The sequence below is a fragment of the Rana temporaria genome, chromosome 3, assembly GCF_905171775.1.
Source record: "Rana temporaria chromosome 3, aRanTem1.1, whole genome shotgun sequence".
In the NCBI taxonomy this organism is placed as follows: domain Eukaryota; kingdom Metazoa; phylum Chordata; class Amphibia; order Anura; family Ranidae; genus Rana; species Rana temporaria.
In genome coordinates this window covers 231,364,194-231,384,652 of record NC_053491.1, presented here as the reverse complement: position 1 = coordinate 231,384,652, position 20,459 = coordinate 231,364,194, and the positions used below count along the sequence as shown (strand labels likewise).

The window sequence follows — 20,459 nt, the reverse complement described above, 5'->3', positions numbered from 1 at the left end:
ATTCTTATAATATGTAAAAAAAAAAAGTTAGATTTAATTTCCATCATTTACACTTTCAAAATTACAGAAAACAAAAAAATGGCGTCTGCAAAAGTTTGGGCACCCTGCAGAATTTATAGCATGCACTGCCCCCTTTGCAAAGCTGAGACCTGCCAGTGTCATGGATTGTTCTCAATCATCGTCTGGGAAGACCAGGTGATGTCAATTTCAAAGGTTTTAAATGCCCAGACTCATCTGACCTTGCCCCAACAATCAGCACCATGGGTTCTTCTAAGCAGTTGTCTAGAAAACTGAAACTCAAAATAGTTGACGCTCACAAAGCTGGAGAAGGCTATAAGAAGATAGCAAAGTGTTTTCAGATGTCAATATCCTCTGTTCGGAATGTAATTAAGAAATGGCAGTCATCAGGAACAGTGGAAGTTAAAGCAAGATCTGGAAGACCAAGAAAAATATCAGACAGAACAGCTCGCAGGATTGTGAGAAAAGCAATTCAAAACCCACGTTTGACTGCACGATCCCTCCAGTAAGATCTGGCAGACACCGGAGTTGTGGTACACTATTCCACTATAAAGAGATACTTGTACAAATATGGTCTTCATGGAAGAGTCACCAGAAGAAAACCTCGTCTACATCCTCACCACAAAAATCAGCGTTTGAACTTTGCAAATGAACACATAGACAAGTCTGATGCATTTTGGTAACAAGTTCTGTGGACCGATGAGGTTAAAATAGAACTTTTTGGCCAGAATGAGCAAAGGTACGTTTGGAGAAGAAAGGGCACAGAATTTAATGAAAAGAACCTCTGTCCAACTGTTAAGCATGGGGGTGGATCAATCATGCTTTGGGGTTGTATTGCAGCCAGTGGCACAGGGAACATCTGTGAAAAAGCTGAAGTTAAAGAGAGGATGGCTTCTACAAATGGATAATGATCCTAAACACACCTCAAAATCCACAGGGGATTACATCAAGAGGCGTAAACTGAAGGTTTTGCCATGGCCTTCACCATCTCCTGACCTCAACATAATTGAAAATCTATGGAAAGACCTTAAAAGAGCAGTGCGTGACAGGCAACCCAGAGATCTCAAAAGAACTGGAAGACTTTTGTAAGGAAGAATGGGCAAAGATACCTCAAACAAGAATTGAAAGACTCTTGGCTGGCTACAAAGAGCGTTTACAAGCTGTGATACTTGCTAAAGGGGGCAGTACAAGATATTAACTCTGCAGGGTGCCCAAAAAAAAAAAAAGACATACCAGGCTTTGCAAAACAAGAGATAACTGGAATTCAGCTTTATTTATTATAGTCGGAGCACATGTATTTAGAGCAGAAATTCTGTTATCCTCCATGGCGGTATGATTATTTCAGATTTTAGGTGCTGAAAGCGGTACCATTATTTTGTAAGGAAATTTGGCGTTTTACATTGTAGGCCTGTAATTCTTCGGAATAACTCACTTAAACCTGTCCGAACAAGAGTCTAGCAGACATCCCGGGTATGAAAAGTTTGAAAAACAAAATCATAAATTATAATATAATAAATAATTATAACAAATAATAATATAATTATAATAAAAAATATTCAATAATGTAATCAACTCAAAATCACTGAAATTTGCTCAGTTGCAGAATTGTCGCTGTCATTACTTTTATTTTTTTATGACAAATTTCCCCACAAATCACTATCGCTCAATTCTGCTATAATTTATTATCACTGTTTTCTAGTTGGTCTAAAACCATTTGACATAAAGGGACACTTTTTGGTTGCTATGGACAATCTACAGTTTACAGGCAGAAAGAACCGTATTTATTATATAAAAGTACATGCAGAACACCGGGCAGACCACTAGGGACAAAGGGGGTGTGTATTTTTTTTAAATTCAGTACTGTAATCTGTAAGATTACTGTATGTATTGTGTTTATTTACTTTTTTGAATTTGGTTCCGTTCTCCGCCCCCGTGCGTCATAACGTTGCAGGGAACGGAGCTCGGCGGCACACAGGGACACTGTGAATCGAGCAGGGCTGTGGAGTCGGTAGATAAATGTTCCGACTCCTCAGTTTTATGTACTTCCGACTCCGACTCCTCTGTATTAATATGCGAATGTATTTTATACATTCCTTGAGGGAAAGAAACGCAACCTACCACAGGACTACTGGCTGGGAAGCCAACAGTCTACTGTATTGCACAGTTTAAGCAAAAGACAAACACAATGAAAACAACGTTTTTTGTTTTTTTTTATTTTTTTTTATTAAAGCACCCGTACATAACACTTTTTACCCTTAGATGGATGCTCGTTTTGTCTAGGGGAATCGGCTAGTTGTTTTAAAATATGAGCAGTACTTGCCGTTTACGAGATGCATCTTCTCCGCCGCTTCCGACGGTCGCATCCATCGCGTCACGATTTTCCGAAAGAAGCCGAATGTCGGTGCGCAGGCGCAGTATAGAGCCGCACCGACGTTCGGCTTCTTTCGGCTACTAGTGACGCGATGGATGCGACCGTCGGAAGACTGTCAATCAAGAAGGAACGCCCGCTCCCGAAGACCCATACCCGGAAGCGACGGAGAAGATGCATCTCGAAAACGGTAAGTACGGCTCATATTTTAAAACAACTAGCCGATTCCCCTAGACAAAACGAGCATCCATCTAAGGGGAAAAATTGTTTTATGGGTGAACTCCCGCTTTAATCAATCAAGTGGCTGGATAGTAGCAGCAGGCATAAACATCAGGAACAGGATCTTTACCAGTTCAAAAATACAAACCACATTATTTGGTTGTTTTAGAACAAAAACAAAAAACATAGGGCAGTGGGAGGATCCAGGAAGGGGCATTTATTCTAAAACATGATTTTCCTAGGAGAATCCCATAGTCATGTTTAAAGTTTAAGCTAACAATCGGAGTTTACAAGTTTTTATAGCCTAAATGACAGCAGTTTTTCCAATGGTTTACAGCTTCAGTCTTGAACTATTGGCCCTCCATTCCCTTCACTTATACAAGTGTCCCACTCTCTAGTCCAGCAAAAAACATATTTATTTAATCCCTTATGAGTGAGAGGCTAGGTTACACATGGACGCTGCGTTCCCTGTAAAAGCAGGACACAACACTATGGAAAGTATAAGTATTGCAGCTCCTAATTTTGCGTTGCGTGCCATATAGTGAAGCACATGAAAAGCATGCTTCTTCACGGTCACTTAACCTGTTCGTTTTGCGGTTACGTGAGGCACTGCATGCATTGGTCTTTATTCTTACAGTAGAGAAGTCATTAATTATAACTTTTTGTGAATTGGGACATTTAAACTTGCTTTTTTTTTTTTTTATTCCAATCTAAATTTAGTAGGAGTCGGAGTCGGTGCATTGTTTGCCGACTCCGACTCCAGGTACCCAAAATTTCCCCCGACCTCGACTCCACAGCCCTGGAATCGAGCGAGGAGACACCGCTCGATCACACAGCGCGGTGGCATCGCAGGGACAAGGCAAGTAAACCATGCCTGTGGCTGCTGCGAGGCGATCCCGAGTCTGACTCGGGGTTACCGCTTTTGGTAATGAAATACCACCCCGAGCCAGACTTGGGAATGCCACCAGGGGGGTTAAACTGTTAAATTGCTAGCCTACATCTATGTTCTGCAGTTTAAGATATGTTCAATATATGACATATACCCATGGTTTCCCACAGTCTATTAGGTTGTGTGTTTTCTGAATGTGCACCAAAGATGCAGCATGAGGGACTTTTGGTGAACTTTCAGAAAATGCACCAAAAACGTGCAAGCTAATGGAAAGTCTATGGGAAACCGTGGGTTAACTGCACGAAAACTGAAGGTACACCTGCACCGTGGCCAAACAGCAGAGCAGCAGTGTGAAACTGGCCTAATTGTGCAATTGAAATAAACAAATATACAGTGGGTATAGAAAATAATCACCTCCCTTTAAAATAATCTCATTTTGTTGCTTTGCAGCCTGAAATGAAGACAGACAGTTTTCGTTTTATCCAGCTGTATATACTCAGTGCAAGTTATAACATCCAAGTGAAAGATATAAACACCAACATGATAACAATAGCATAAATAAAAAAACAAAGTTGGAAAAAGGATCACCCCCCTTGTCAAAAGAAGGACCCACAGAAAATCACTACTATAAGCATAGTAATATTTTCATGGAAAACCTGCAATATTTTATAGTAATCCCACTATAAAAAAGGGTCACCGAGCTGGATATAGAACAATGGATGCACTGCTGCCAATGAGGACAGCAATATGCAGCACTGGAGCGAACCCCCAGAGATGAAACAACTTTACAAAGCAGTTCCTCTAGTTGTTTCATGCTGCGCATTTCAAAGTTCTTTCTGCAGAGTGCAAAGTAACGACTTCCTGACAAGAACCTGGTCTAAACAATGTTTTCAAGACCAAGAATACAGTCCAGACTTCCAAGACCCTCTGATCTAACTCTATGGCATGTAAAACAATGGCTGCACTTTCCCAGCAAAAAATTCAATGTACTACTACTGTGGGAAAAAAAATAAAAAATAGTGGTCCACCCTCCCCACCCAAATAGCATCCACTTTCCGCAAGGTTTAGCAGGCTTTGTACAACCTGCCCTCTGGATCGATGCCTCAAGCACTTATTGAGGACTACACCGCCTCCTTCCACCTTCCACATTGGACAATTATTAATTATCATCTAAGCCAGGGGTGACCAACCAGTGGCCCGGGGGCCACATGTGGCCCGCTGAGCCCTCTGATGTGGCCTGCGACCTCCTGCTCTGGGATGGAATAGAATACGGTTATTAAAAGGTCAGTTTATTACTAAAATCACAGTGTATATATATGTGCATATCTGTTCTGCAGTGGTTACTGGGCTGCTTTCAAACTGATCAGCAGATGCAGAGCAGTTTACTTGCAGGTTACCTGCACTGAGCCAAAGACTTCTGTTATTACCTGCGAGTTTGGTTAGCTTTCTGAAAGTGCACCAAACCTGCAGAATATAATAGAAGTCTATTGCAAAGTGCAGGAAAGCCAAAAAGGTACACTGCTTTGCACCTACGGTGCGAGTAAACTGTAGCACACCAATTGGACCCTCCATTCACCTCTAATGCCCCGTACACACGATCGGAATTTCCGATGGCCTAAAATCCGATGGAATTTTTCACTGTCAGACCGAATTCCGACCGTCCATAACACAGTGACGTAAAAAAACTACGACGAGCCGAGAAAAATTAAGTTCGAGGCTTCCGAGCATGCGTCGACTTGCTTCCGAGCATGCGTGGGTTTTTTCTATGTCGGAGTTGCACACAGACAATAGGAATTTCCTATCTTTTTTTTCCCCATTGAAAATAAAATAAAACATGTTCTATTTCTAAACACCGAAGGAAAAAGTCCAATGGGGCCCACACAAGATCGGAATTTCCGATGAAAAAAGTCCATCTGACTTTTTTTCGATCGTGTGTACGCGGCATAAGTAGTGGCGGACATAAACCGACTTGTGTCCTACCTCCAATCCGATCCGCAAAAAAAAGAAAGGAGCAGAACAGAAACGGACATGCCATCAACACGCTCCGCTCATTGTGGCTCACGACCGGTTACCAAGTCGCTTAAGTGGCCCTCGCTCTTCAAAAGGTTGGTCATCCCTGATCTAAGCCAAAGAAAGTACCAGGCCCAGATGGCTTCACGCTTAAATACTACCAGCTCTTCTTGACACACCTGGGCCCACAGATAGTGAAAATGTTTAACACCCTAGGTCATAGGACCCAACGTCCCCTTGCCATCCGTATGCAACCACACCTAGCTCAACTGGTTTACCGCGACCAAATTGGCTTTATTCCAAGACGAGAGGCCTGAGACAACACTACAAGGTGTAAAACACACATAGTAGACACTTTTAGGCTACGGTTTTACTGCGTTTTTCCTTGCTTTCAATGGGAAGGTGTGTTTTTGGAGCACTTTTTGAGCTCCCCAAACATGCTCCAAATATACTGTAAGCAGGATTTTTTTCACTGCAATGGAAGTGCACCAACCTCAGTGTAAACACATTTATTTATTTTAAAAGAGAAGCAGTTTGCTTGAGATTTTCAGGTGCTTTTTTCAACGCAAAAGAGCTTGATAAACTCCTCAGTGTGAAAGGGTCTCAAAAGTCCTAAATCTAATCCACATGGCCAACCTCTCAAACACACTCTCCGTGTTTCTGGGTACTGACACCAAGAAGGCGTTTGACCACGTTAGCTGGCCATTTATATTTGCAGTGCTGTGTTACGTGGGTCTAGGGCAGTGTTTCTCAATTCCAGTCCTCAGGCCCCCCCAACAGGTCAGGTTTTCAGTATTTCCATAATTTTGCACAGGTGATTTGATCAGTTTCACTGCCTTAGTAATCACCACAGCCTTTTCATCTGAGGGAAATCCTGAAAACCTGACCTGTTGGGGGGGCCTGAGGACTGGAATTGAGAAACACTGGTCTAGGGGGACAGGATGGTCAAATGGATCACCAACGTCTATTCTGCATTAACAGCTCAAGTTAAAGTGTGGAATGAACTTCTCTCTGAACCCCTCCCAAGGTTACTAGGCAGATGTGTCACCTATCACCACTCCTCGTTTCCCTCTCCCTAGAACCGTTCCTCTGCAAACGTACTCCCTCCTGCTCTGTAACATATCGTTCTTATTCCACAAAGAGAGTCAAGGCCTTTTCTGCTGGTTTGGGCGATGTAACATTATTAAAATGTCATTGCTACCTAACTTACAGTAAGTACTTGCTCCAAGCACTGCCAATTCACATCCATTTGGCCTTTTTCAGGCAAACAAATGCCCCGTTTATTGAATTTATATGGGCTCATAGGAGGACAAGACTAGGATGACACCTCCTAACTCTACCGAAGTGACACAGCAGTATAGTGGTACCCGATACACAGAAAGATTACCAAGCGACCCACTTGGGGAGACTTTTTTTTTTTAAATAACACACATGTCATACTTGCCTCCACTGTGCAGTTTGTTTTGCAGAGAGTGGCCTCAATCATCCTCTTCTGGGGTCCCTCGGCGGCTCCTACCCACATCATATAACCCCGAAGAAGAGCTACCCCGGGGGGGGGTGGTTACATTGCGGGCACGCTCCTGAGTCCAGCATTTGCATCCATAGACACAGAATGTAGGACTTGGCTCCGCCCCCCAGCGCCTGCATCATTGGATCTGATTGAGAGCAGCAGGAGCCAATGGCTGCGCTGCTATCAATCTATCCAATCAAGAGTCGAGAACCCCAGGCAGAGAGAGCAAGAGCACACCACTGCCGTGGAAATTACAGGACTCAGGTGAGTGAAACAGGGGGGCTCGAGGGGGCGGTCACTGTCAGAAGTTTTTTTACCAATGCATAGGATACATTAAGATGAAAAAACACAAGGGTTTACAACTCCTTTAGGCCTTGTGTACACGCTTAGATTTTTGGACGACCGAATGTCCGATTATTGTTGCATGTTAGTCCCATGTCAAAAGTGAAGCGGTTACTAACAATATGAAAATTTTCGTACGACGGAATACGTCAGGAGTGACATAGCATGTTGAATAGTTTTGTATGTATTCTTTAGTTTCTGAGCATGCATAGTCTTGCTCTTACGATTTTTTTTACGTACGAAAACCATACTAATGAAATGAAAATTGGACGTTTACATCCGACAACATTTTTATAGTCTGCACATCCAGCTTTTGTCTGACGAAAAGCGAAATTGTCTGTTGAAAGCACCGTGCGGACGATCCGAAAAATCGCCAGACAGCTCGTCGTACAAATTTTTCCATCTGATTTTGGTATCGTGCGTATGTTGTTTTTTTATTTTTTGTGGTTGAACTGGATGGACTTGTGTCTTTTTTCAACTGACTAACTATGTAACTATGTATGAGCTTTAACTGACTAGTGTAGACATTCTGACATTAAAAGGAGTTTTAAAGGCAGAAGGTGTTTCATCTTAATGCATAGAACGCATTAAGATAAAAAAAAAATTCCTGTTTAAAAAAAAAAAAGATAAAAAACTGTGTGTAGCAGCCAACCCAGCCCCCCCCCCCCCCCAATTACTTACCTGAGCCCCATCTCCCTCCGGCGATGTCCACGAATGTCTAAGCTACCCGAGACATTCCCCCTGATTGGCCTGATTGGCTCCCCAGCTGTCAAGGTCAGTCAACAAATGAGGTGAGAGAGGGGACGGAGCAGGGTGAGGGCTCAGTGTCTGATTGGACACATTTTCGCTTTGACTGTGGGGGCACTCAATAGGAGGGAGGGGCCAGGAGCAGCAAAGATTGACCTGAGAAGAGGAGGATCCAGGCTGCTCTGTGCAAAACCAACTGCACAGAGGCACATATATGACATGTTTGTTATTTTTAGTTTATTTTTAAAACAAGACTTTACAATCACTTTAAGCTTTAGCTGGGGATCGAACAGTTACAGAGCAAGGTCCCTTTGCATTGAGCAGTCTGGTGCTTCGAAGACCTCCCTTTAAATCTTAAACAACATTGGGACCCATATTGAAAGTGTGCTCCTGCACATTCTAATACCTTGTTATAGCCGTCACACACCACTCTTTACCCCATATCGGGGGAATCCTTACTTTCACCCAGGACTCCAGAGAGGACCCTTTTGTGCTCTTCCTGGAAGCTCAATGCTTCCAATTCTCCCGTCTCTTGAATTCAGATTACTGGCCATAAATTTTGACGCTGGCTGTTCCGTTGTCCGTTACCGCCTCAACTTTTGGAGTGCTTTACAACTTACAAATTTTCTGAGGTCCCTCCCACCCCCCCCCCCCCCGATAGCTTTTGGCAAACACTGACTGAGCAGCTTTGTGTTGAGACAGGCCCTCTTCCTTATACCCTCTCCCAGATGTACTCTCAAATGATCACTTCAAAGATTATACACCCTCCTTTTTGCAGAACTTTCCATCTAACCCAACACAGGCTTATTATCCATTTTGTGCTGAAGTTGTCAATTTGCATGCATATCCAAAAAAAAAAAAAAAAAAAAAATACTTCCAAAAAAATATTTCCCCAATGTTTCAGACCGATGCTGGAGATGCCAAGACGGTTGGGGAGCAGATTACTCATTTTTTAGTCAAGCCCAAAAAGAAACCACTTTTGGAAGAAGGTGCATAGAATTCACAGATTATACCCTTCCAGGGGAAGGACTTGGCCTTCTTTCTTTTACATGTCTCCAACATCCCCAAGAAGACAAAAAATAAATAAATAAAACAGACAAAAAAATTATCTTACGACTGCTACGCGACAGAAAGACACACACCCTTCCTCTATTTTCACAATGGCGCTTGAAAGTCAAATAACTGAATAGGATGAAAGACCTGGTACTCTCACCTCAAAAGAGCATATTCTAAAACTTGGATTCATTGGAACATGTTGACATTCTCAGACGAGGGCAAAGCCGTTGTCGGAGGGAGCACTTACCAAGTAAATTTCTTCCAGTGAACCCCCCCACCCCCACGATCCCCTTGCCCATCATACCCACGCCCCCCCCCCCTCCTTTTTATCCCTATTACCCTCCCCCTCTTTTGTTTTCTTTTTTTAACCCCACCCTGTCCTGCTATCCTTATGCATTTTTTCCACTCGCACCACACTTGCAAAGAATAGAATCTTTTTTTCTTTTTTTTTGTCCTATATATTTAAACTGCCCAGTATGGTCACGTTTACAAATAGTCTGGTCATGCGACTGCATTGAAGGATTTTGTCCGCTTGCCATATTGCTGCCGGATCCTACTATTGTTGCACACTGTGGTTTATGCACTGTTTTACTACTATGCTGATGTTGCTATAACACTACCACATTGTACGTTGTATATGTATACTGTCTTTGTTTTTTTTTCCGTGAATGCTGGATACTCTTGAGTAAAGAATTTGCACAAAAAAATAAAATGGAGGTCAGCACTGAACTTTGTTTAAAAAAATATATCACGTGCAATTCCTACCACATGAAATAAGCTAGGGGTTGGGATAAAGGGCGGAAAGATAAATCATATTCTGGTCAAACATAGTTCAGCAACTTCCCATACACGCGTGTTCTTCAAAAGGCATTCCCCTATAATGCCCACTTAAAGCAGTAATAAGCCGAAAACGGAAATTGAATATATTGCAACTTAACGCAACTTACCAATGCTTAAATGTGGTGACTGCATGGGGTTTTTTTTTTTCAGCCAAAAACACGCTTCCTGTCTTAGGGAGTCTCCAATCTGGGTGGAGGACCAGGAGACACCTTTGGACAGCAGCATTATTGGTCTGAAGAGAGAGTAATGTTAGGCAGCCCAAAGAGGAGTCCGTTTTTTTCATTCAACCAACGGCCTGAACAAAAAAATCTGACTGGTTTCCCCCATCCCCGCTGTCTGAATAAACTGATCAGCGCTGCAGGAATGGGGAAAATCCAACAGAGTGGTTGTAGAGAAAGAAGTCAATCTGTAGATTGACTTCTCCACAATCACAGTCCCCGTAAATGGATCGAAACTTGGGCAGTCCCTGTTCAACCAGCCGAATTTGACTCCATGTATGGCTGGTTTTAGACTAGCAGATTTACTGTATATGTACTTGACTAACAAACTGAGGATGAACTCCAGCTAGCGCTTTTTAAGCAATTACAGCAACAGTTTTTTGGGGGGGATTTTGGAATAAAGGTTTCACATAAATGAATAAAAGTTGACCATTGTAAGCACCTCTGCTCATGTAAAATTGTCTCAACCCCTTTTTTTGCTGGACGGTTTGGTAAAGTAAGACCAAAACAGACTTACTGGCCAGATCATTAGCAAAATAAATAATTCACTAGAAAAAAAAAAAAAAAAAAAAAACAAACACACACACACCTAGGAATTGGTAAAAATCCACAATAAAAATATATTTCTGGGTTTAGTACTGCATTCAAGTAATAATGCTTATTGATACAAACATATCAAAATTGAATTTGTATATTATATATATATATATATATATATATATATATATATATATATATATATATATATATATATATATATATATATATATATATATATATATATATGACAAATTTGCTTGGAATCTAGGAGCCAGCTAAAAAAGTTAGGAGCCAGAAAACGCGCCCCGACGAGCTTGCACACAGAAGCGAACACATACGTGAACAGCGCCCGCATATGTAAATGTTCAAACCACACATGTGAGGTATCGCCGCGATTGGTAGAGCGAGAGCAATAATTCTAGCCCTAGACCTCCTCTGTAACTCAAAACATGCAACCTGTAGAATTTTTTAAACGTTGCATATGAAGATTTTAAAGGGTAAAAGTTTGTCGCCATTCCACGAGAGGACGTCATTTTGAAGCGTGACATGTTGGGTATCAATTTACTCGGCGTAACATTATCTTTCATAATATTAAAAAAAATGGGGATAACTTTACTGTTGTCTTATTTTTTAATTAAAAAAAGTGTAATTGCTTCCCAAAAAAGTGCGCTTGTAAGACCACTGCGCAAATACGGCGTGACAGAAAGTATTGCAACAATCGCCATTATATTCTCTAGGGTGTTAGGATAAAAAATATATATAATGTTTGGGGGTTCTAATTAGAGGGAAGAAGATGGCAGTGAAAAATTACATTAGAATTGCTGCTTAACTTGTAATACCAACGGCTCACCACCAGATGGCGCCAGCTCACAAAAAAGCCTTCCAAGCCAAGTCGCCAGGACCCTATTTCTAGTCGCCATGGCGACCGGGATTTGTCGAGCCATGTGTAATATTATATATATATATATATATATATATATATATATATATATATATATATATATATATATATATATATATATATATATATATACACATATATACACATACATACATACATATACACACACACACATCACATCACGCTCTCTGGTTGCCAACGTCAGTTCCTATATCCGCCATTTGCGTTCCACAGATCCGGTGATCTGCCAATATGGTTCCTCCTATCAATATGGTCCCCCCCTTGACTGCGCAGGCACAATCCAAGCCGACAGAAATCACCGAGCCTGATCAGCTGTAGCAACAGGTCCAGGGCGACATGGAATTCGCTGAAAGTGGCCAGCTGGCCTCACGTTCTCGCTTCACCCGGATGGAGCGCTCGCTCGGCCTCCTGGCTCTTTTTTTTAACATCCTCCAAGTCCACGTCGATGTTAAGGAATGAGCCTGGATGCCGCGCATGCGCCGTGTACAGCTGATCAAGTTCGGAAATCTCCGAGGGCTTCGTCTGTCAAGCAGGGAACCATATCGATAGGGGAACTAGCTCGACAAGACACCGGCGGAGAGTTTAAAAAAATCGCACACATCCAGCCTGGAGATGGGGTGGGGGTGAATCGAGATTGCGATCTTCAAACAATTAATCGTGCAGCTCTAGTGTAGTGGCGCATGCTGTGCAATCAACATGACTATATGATTGCATATACAATAAAAACAAATGCACAGAAACCAAGTTTTAAAAACATTAACAGGATTATTCATATCAAATAATCTGTGGGATTTACCTGCATTTAATGCAATACAGTATTTCTTGCAGCTGCTCTCAAACTCCATGTACAGAACGCATAAAACATTAGCCTCTGCTGTCTGTATAGCTGACTGGCACCTTTGACATCATCTCTATATATAGATATATCTCGATAGATAGATATAGATTGATAGATAGGTACTATAGATATAGAGATCTATGCCAGGAAAGCCATGGAAATGAATCACATCTTCTCTCAATCCTCTCACTACCCTTTTTCCCTGACTGTGAAATAGAACATAAATCCATCACGTGCTTTCCTAAGTGAAGAAAAATGCAAATGTACAAGGAACAGAAACACGCTCCTCTAAGCACTGCAATGAAGGTCACCAACATTTTTCCTACACACCCCAAGGCACACTGCTAGATAAATGGAAAGGTTGGTGAACTGGAAATATGCCCTTGTTGCGTCAGAACTCCGGAAACTGGAATGGATTTCAACAACTGTATTTGTGGCTGCTGTTACACTTCCTAGCACCTTGTTTCCTCTTGTTCTTTGGGTCATAAAGAGAGGGCATTGCCCAACACAACACAATTCTCCTGACAACCAGAAAAACAAATGCTAAACACACACTACCATAAATAAAATGAGTTACAGCTATTGTGACATTAACTCATCTTGTATATGTTTACAAAAAGTTAAAGAGAACCTTACAAAAAAAAAAAAAACACACACAGGGAAAAAAAAAAAAAAATACATGTTTGTAATGCTTCCTTGCAGTGTTTTTTTGTTTTTTTTTAGCTCCGTTAATGATACTTTGTATTTAACTTACAGAGCCTTTGAACTTGCCAGAAAATGTGACCATTTCAAAAAGAGGCAAATCTAGCACAGCCCCCTCCCACCTTGTCCGTTATATCCCTCTCCACATCTGGGAGTATCCAAATACTGTCTGTGCTGGCCCAGCTCCTTCATCCCTTCCCCCAATACATCCTTTTACATAGCTGCTAGGTACTACGCAATGGGGATTACTAAAGAGCATCATTTGAGTCTGCTGGAGCTGCCAAGATTTCATTCAAGACAGATATGCCCCAGCAGTAGTCTCAGGGCTTTTGGGTGTCCACACAAGGGAGGTTTATACAGGCTAATAATATGCAGTGATAAGTAGCCAGGCACAGTTGGAAACCACTGACGTGGTTAATCTGCCCTGGCTCTTGTGGTTTATTTTGTGATTAAAGACTCTACATGTAATAGAGGTGCACTGAGTGGAAATTTTGGTGCCAAAACCGATTAAATATTTATATTTTTATACACAATTGTAATATATTCAAGCTCAAGAAAAATGCAGTCTGCCATCTCTAACCATCTCATGTATCATGTCTGCAATCTCCTACCTAAACTTAGCCACTTCAATACCGCACATATTTATATGACGTCCACAGAGGGGATCTCCCATCCCGGGTGGACGTCATATGACGTCTTGGACTTTGTGCGGTGATATCTGAATGATGCCTGCAGCTAGAGGCATCATTCAGATATCATTGTGTTCCGGCGGCGATCCTGCGCACCATATGAACGTTCATAGCGGCGGTTCCACCACTTGATCGTTCTTATAGGCGGCGGCGGGAGGGACATTTCCCCCCCCCCCCCCCCGCTGCTATTCAGTGCTTCTCCGGGCTGTCCCATGCCATTGGGGGCCCGGAGAAAGGATCGCCCTGCGCCGGAAAGGAAGCATAGAGATGAATGGTGACCAGATGACCGGGCGCGATGTGATGACGTCACGCCCGGGTACCCGGAAGTAAACAAAGCCGCAATTGCGGCTAGTAAGCATGAGATCGGTGAATTTTTTTTCACGATCTCATGCTTTCCAGCCTGGAGGAGAGATGTGGGGTCTTATTGACCCCCGCATCTCTCCATAAAGAGGACCTGTCACAAACCATTCCTATTACAAGGGATGTTTACATTCCTTGTAATAGGAATAAAAGTGGTCAAAAAAAAAAAAGTGTAAAAAATAAAAATAAATAAAACATTTTTTTTAAAAACGCCCCTGTCCCCAGGAGCTCACGCTCAGAAGCGAACGCACACGCAAGTCCCGCCCACGTATGTAAACGTCGTTCAAACTACATATGTGGGGTATCGCCGCGTGCAACAATTCTAGCACTAGACCTCCTCTAACTCTAAACTGGTAACCTGTAAAAAGTTTCAAAGCGTCACCTATGGAGATTTTTAAGTAACAAAGTATGGCGCCATTCTATGAGTGTGCGCAATTTTAAAGCATGACATGTTGGGTATCTATTTACTCGGCGTAACATCATCTTTCATATTTTACAAAAAAATTGGGCTAACTTTACCGTTTTGTTATTTTTTAATTCATAAAAACATTTTTTTCCCCCAAAAAAAAGTGTTTGAAAAATTATTGCGCAAATACCGTGCAAGATAAAAAGTTGCAATTACCGCCATTTTATTCCCTAGGGTGTCTGCTAAAAGAAACATATTTAATGTTTGGGGGTTCTGAGTAATTTTCTAGCAAAAGAATGATGATTTGTACATGTAGGAGAGAAGTGCCAGAATAGGCCCGGTATGAAGGTGGGTATAAAAAGCCCTGTATTGAAGGGGTTAAACACATTGATAACAGTATTAGCAACATTTCCATTTGTTAGGTAAAGAACCCAAAAAGGGAAAAAGTACCCCCTGGTAATTAGAAAAATGGTTTTGCACAGAGCAGCCTCAATCCTCCTCTTTTTAGGTCATCTGCCAGCACTCCTGGCTCCTCCCCCCTTGACCAGTGTCCCCAACAGCAAGCAGCTTGCTTATAGGGGCACTAGTGCATGCTCACTCCTGTGCCATACTCTATACATCAATAAGACACTTAAAGGAGTTGTAAAGGAAAAAAAAATGTTGCCTAAAATTAATGTCTGCAAGGCAGACAGACATAATAGTGTAATGATTCTGTTAAAAAAATAGTAAATACCTATTAAATTCCTTCATCTATATGACCTCCGGCATTCTAGTTTCTGTTCTCTCATTCACTTCCTGGTTTGCATCGCTCGTTCATGTAAGAACAACATTTCCCACTATGCATTGCGGCACACCCAGTAATTCACACCTCCTTGAAGCCTCCAACACGTAGAGAGCATCCTGCCGCACAGATGTAGTTCCCAGGAGGGGGCGAGCACGTTACTGACCACTGCAGTAAAGCCTCCCTTCACGGTGGTGAGTAACAATCGGACAAGCAGGAAGTGAACAGAACAGAGAAGAAGTAGAGCAACTTCTAAGCAAAAACGAACAATGAGGAAGTGAAAAGAGGAATGTCTGCAGGTAAAGGATGCTTATTATGAAAAAAAAATTATTTTTCCTTTACAACCCCTTTAAAGCCACAGATCGACCCATCTCCCCCCCCCCCCCACTTGGCTCACTGTGATTGACAGCAGTGGGAGCCAATGGCTCCCGCTGCTATCTCAGCCAATGAGGAGTCCCGGAACAGCCGTGGATCTCATGCACATGGCTCAGGTGAGTACTAGAGGGGGCTGAGGGGGTAGCAACACATAGAAGTTTTTTTACCTTCATGCATAGAACCACTTTAAATTGTCTTAACACAATGCATGTTTATATGTGTAGTGTGTTATTGTAACAGTCTAAATGAGCCCTAAAAGCTTGACCCACTATACCAAAATTGGGCAAATTTCATAAATAACTGTAGACAACACCAAGCTATGGCTACCCAACCATACTTTATCTAAACTCGACAAGCAAAAACATAATTTAAAAATATAAAAAAATAAACGTGAAAAAATTGATAAATCAAAAGGACAGCAAATAAGTCTAAAGTGGGGTACACACTATAAGAAAAATCGGAGGAAAAATTCAGGACAAGGTACGATCGTTCAATTTTTGTATAACTTTCAACATCCGATTCAAACTTTTCAAACTCTAAAATTTCTCGTACAGAATGCACGATTTTCATTTTAAGTGGATGTAAACCCGAATTTATATAGTATAAGATTTTCTATCATCTGTGCCCAGTCTTGCCACAAATAGTTAAGCCAGCTCTGAGCAATCCTCTTTTCTTTTTTCAGTGAGATAAACAGACAAACAGGAGAAAACATTTGTCCGTTCTCCCCCCCCTGCTGTGAGTGACAGGATATTTACATATCTCATGCACTAGCTTGAGACAGGCATTATTTTTTATTTCCCACCCCTTTTCTGAAGTCATGTGGTTACTTTTATGGATTTTGACTGGATGTTGGTGATCATAGCAGAATTTAGTGTAAGGAATACACAGGAGAAAATGCATGTTGACAAGGGGAGTATAAAGGTGGGCGGGGAGTCTGACATCACAACTCCACCCACCGACAACAGATCCACCCACAGAATCTGTAGTTTTTCAGTTCTTATAACAGACAGAGGGGGAGACATTTGACAAGTAAGGATACATGCAGGAGGCATGTATATCCTTTTAGATCAGAACTATGGCAGTAGTTTAGAAAGGATGAGAGTGGGTTTACATCCACTTTAATGTGTGCCGTTTTTGTACGAGAAAATTCAGATACGAAAGACTGCATATGATCAAAAACTGTAAACAAGTCATGCAAAAAACAAAAACCATTGTCGATCAAGAATTTTCAAACAATTAGTACCATCTTCGGTTTCAACTTGCTGAAAATATTGAGGAAAACTGGATGTTCATTCAACCGATTTTCTTATAGTGTGTACCCCACTTAAAGCAGAGTTCCCAAAAGTGGAACTTCCGCTTTAGGCACTCCTAGCCCCCTGACATGCCACATTTGGCATGTCATTTGTTTTTAGTGGGACTTCATGTCCCACTTCCTCTTTTTGGCCGCCTAGGTGACCCCTCCCTGCCAGCGATCTTCTGGGACACAACACAGGTCCCAGAAGATTGGCTGGCCAATAGCAGAGTGCAGCGCGACTGGTGCATGCGCAGTGCGCGCCCGGCCGTGAAGCCATAAGCTTTCATGGCCAGGTGCCCACAATTAAAATGACAGCACCGAGTAGAGTCCGAGTGGCCGCATTGCTGGACCATGGGGCAGGTAAGTGTCGGTTTTATTCAAAGTCAGCAGCTATGCTTTTGGTAGCTGCTGACTTTTAATAAACGAAAAAACTGGTGGAACTCTGCTTTACCACAATATGTAAGAAAAGCAATAAGCGCAACAGTGTGAAAAAAATACAAGTCAGTTACAGCAAAATAGAAAGCCAAGGAGACCAGAACAGCAGAACGTCCTCGGCTAAGATTAGACTGGATAGAATACTCACCGCTAATGGCTGCTCTGGCATTGCCTGTCTCTCCTCTTCCTCCACGCTTTTCCGGCAGCTCTGACAAATCCATAGCGGCATTTCACCCAAAAGGTTCTGTGCCAAGGAAGGCATGAAAGAAGCAGGAATTTCATCCATGGCAGAGAGCACCCCATTGTGAGGCGCTGAACCCAACCAATCTTTCCTTTCCCGGTGACACAAGAGGCAGCACGTTTGTACAAACTCACTTGAAGAAGGCAATACCTAAAATTAAAAAAACAGAGTGATGGATTTCAAAATACAGCCCAAGAACATAAAAATGGGTCTCAGTTTAAATATCAAACCATAAAAAATAAAAAATAAATCTTGCTTTCCTTTAACAACCATCTTCACCGAAGAAGATGCGAAGACAAAACAGCAACATCTCTTCATCAAAATTATATCTGAATTAACCTTATTTTCTGTCAAGGCACCCGCTAAAAATTATGGACAATCTCAAGGCACCCGCTAAAAATTATGGACAATCTCAAGGCACCCTCTAAAATTATGGACAATCTCAAGGCACCCGCTAAAATTATGGACAATCTCAAGGCACCCGCTAAAAATTATGGACAATCTCAAGGCACCCGCTAAAAATTATGGACAATCTCAAGGCACCCGCTAAAAATTATGGACAATCTCAAGGCACCCGCTAAAAATTATGGACAATCTCAAGGCACCCGCTAAAAATTATGGACAATCTCAAGGCACCCGCTAAAAATTATGGACAATCTCAAGGCACCCGCTAAAAATTATGGACAATCTCAAGGCACCCGCTAAAAATTATGGACAATCTCAAGGCACCCGCTAAAAATTATGGACAATCTCAAGGCACCCGCTAAAAATTATGGACAATCTCAAGGCACCCGCTAAAATTATGGACAATCTCAAGGCACCCGCTAAAATTATGGACAATCTCAAGGCACCCGCTAAAATTATGGACAATCTCAAGGCACTCTCTAAAATTATGGACAATCTCAAGGCACCCGCTAAAATTATGGACAATCTCAAGGCACCCGCTAAAATTATGGACGATCTCAAGGCACCCGCTAAAATTATGGACGATCTCAAGGCACCCGCTAAAATTATGGACGATCTCAAGGCACCCGCTAAAATTATGGACGATCTCAAGGCACCCGCTAAAATTATGGACGATCTCAAGGCACCCGCTAAAATTATGGACACTCTCAAGGCACCCGCTAAAATTTTAGACAGTCTAGACTGGAGGCACCCTATTCTATAATGTAAAAAACTATTCTAATAGTTTAACATAATGCATCAACATTCACACATATAGGATACCCAAAGTTAGGAGGCGATTTATTCTTCCAAATCCAATACACTTTTGCACACTGGTACTGACTAGTATTTCTGGGCTTCTCTTCTCCCTGAGTTTTTTTCAATCACTCAGCACTGACAAAGAGGGGCAGGGGAGGGTCATTGGTTGTTAGGATGCCGGCGGCTAGAAGGTCTTAATGGTGCACAATAAAAAAAAACTATGGATTTGCGTAACTAAGGCCTCGTTCACACGAGGCGGATCAGTTTTAGAGGAGTCTGCCAGCTCAGCAGGAGATCTCTCTGTTGCTCTCCGCTGAGCTGGTGGATGACAGGTCCGTGGGGAGGGGCCTGTCAGAGCCCTGCTGATTTCTATGGAGAGATCAGACGAAAATAGACAGCATGTCCGTTTTCATCAGATATCATGCGACCGCCAAGACGGATGGCGAACGTATCGCCATACATATGTCTTCAGCGGATCGGATGGCAGACTGGTGTCAGTAGACACATCCCTGCTGACATCCGTCTCCCCATAGGAGTCAATGGATGGCCCGCTCAGAACCACCTGAAAAACGGGCAGGCGGATCCGAGCAGGGTTTCCCTGTGAAAGGGGCCTAAAAGGCAGACTTCATCTGCTGGCTTGTATACAATTGTGGGGCAATTTTTAGGCATTTTGCCAAGGCACCCCTGAAGAAACCTCAAGGCACCCTGGTGAAAAAAGGCTGGTCTAGACCACCAGGATCCACATTATGTTTTGGGGTGTCACGATCAAATATACAATACACTGCATTTGTGTCTTCTTTCTGACTATTCCTAATACAATGGCAGAAAGGGCCGTTTGTTAATAAGAATGGCCAGTTTTTAATGCACACCTTGAGACATATTTTTACCACTCTTCCTCAATCTTGAGGCCTTCACCAATAAAAACATACCAATACACAAGGGTTTTTTTTCTATACATATACAGGCAGTCCCCAGGATTCAAACAAGATAGGGTCTGTAGGTTTGTTCTTAAAGCGGTGGTTCACCCTCCTTCACATCATTAGACCATTACATTCGGCATCGTAGCGCGAGCTACGGTATGCCGGTCTTAAATTTTTAATCCCCGTACTCACTGTGCTATCGATGATTGAAGAATCCGACTCCCGCGGGGAATGGGCGTGCCTATGGAGAGGGAGGATGATTGACGGCCGGCTCTGGCACGTCACGCTCCCCGAAGACAGCCGGAGTAGGTCTCGGCTATTCACGGCGCCTGCGCACAGGCTATGCGCAGGCGCCGTGAATAGCCAAGCCTATTTCGGCTATTTCCGGAGAAGCGTGACGTGCCAGGGCCGGCCGTCAATCACCTTCTCTCACCATAGGAACGCCCATTCCCCGGATTCTTCAATCATCGATAGCACAGTGAGTGAGTACGGGGATAAAAAATGTAAGACCGGCATACCGTAGCTCGCGCTACGAT

General features: G+C 42.5%; 1 protein-coding gene across 4 annotated transcripts in view; it reads right to left on the bottom strand.

Moving 5' to 3' along the window:
- The window catches only part of FAM193B (family with sequence similarity 193 member B), an 87,363-nt gene that overhangs the window by 46,747 nt on the left and 20,157 nt on the right, over positions 1–20,459 (bottom strand). For 3 of the 4 annotated variants that reach the window (XM_040344429.1, XM_040344430.1, XM_040344431.1), the window contains exon 2: positions 17,708–17,950. The exons of the other annotated variant lie outside the window; for it this stretch is intronic. In XM_040344429.1, the coding sequence (XP_040200363.1) occupies positions 17,708–17,950 (243 nt within the window). The remainder of the gene's footprint in view (positions 1–17,707; positions 17,951–20,459) is intronic. 4 annotated transcript variants of the gene reach the window in all.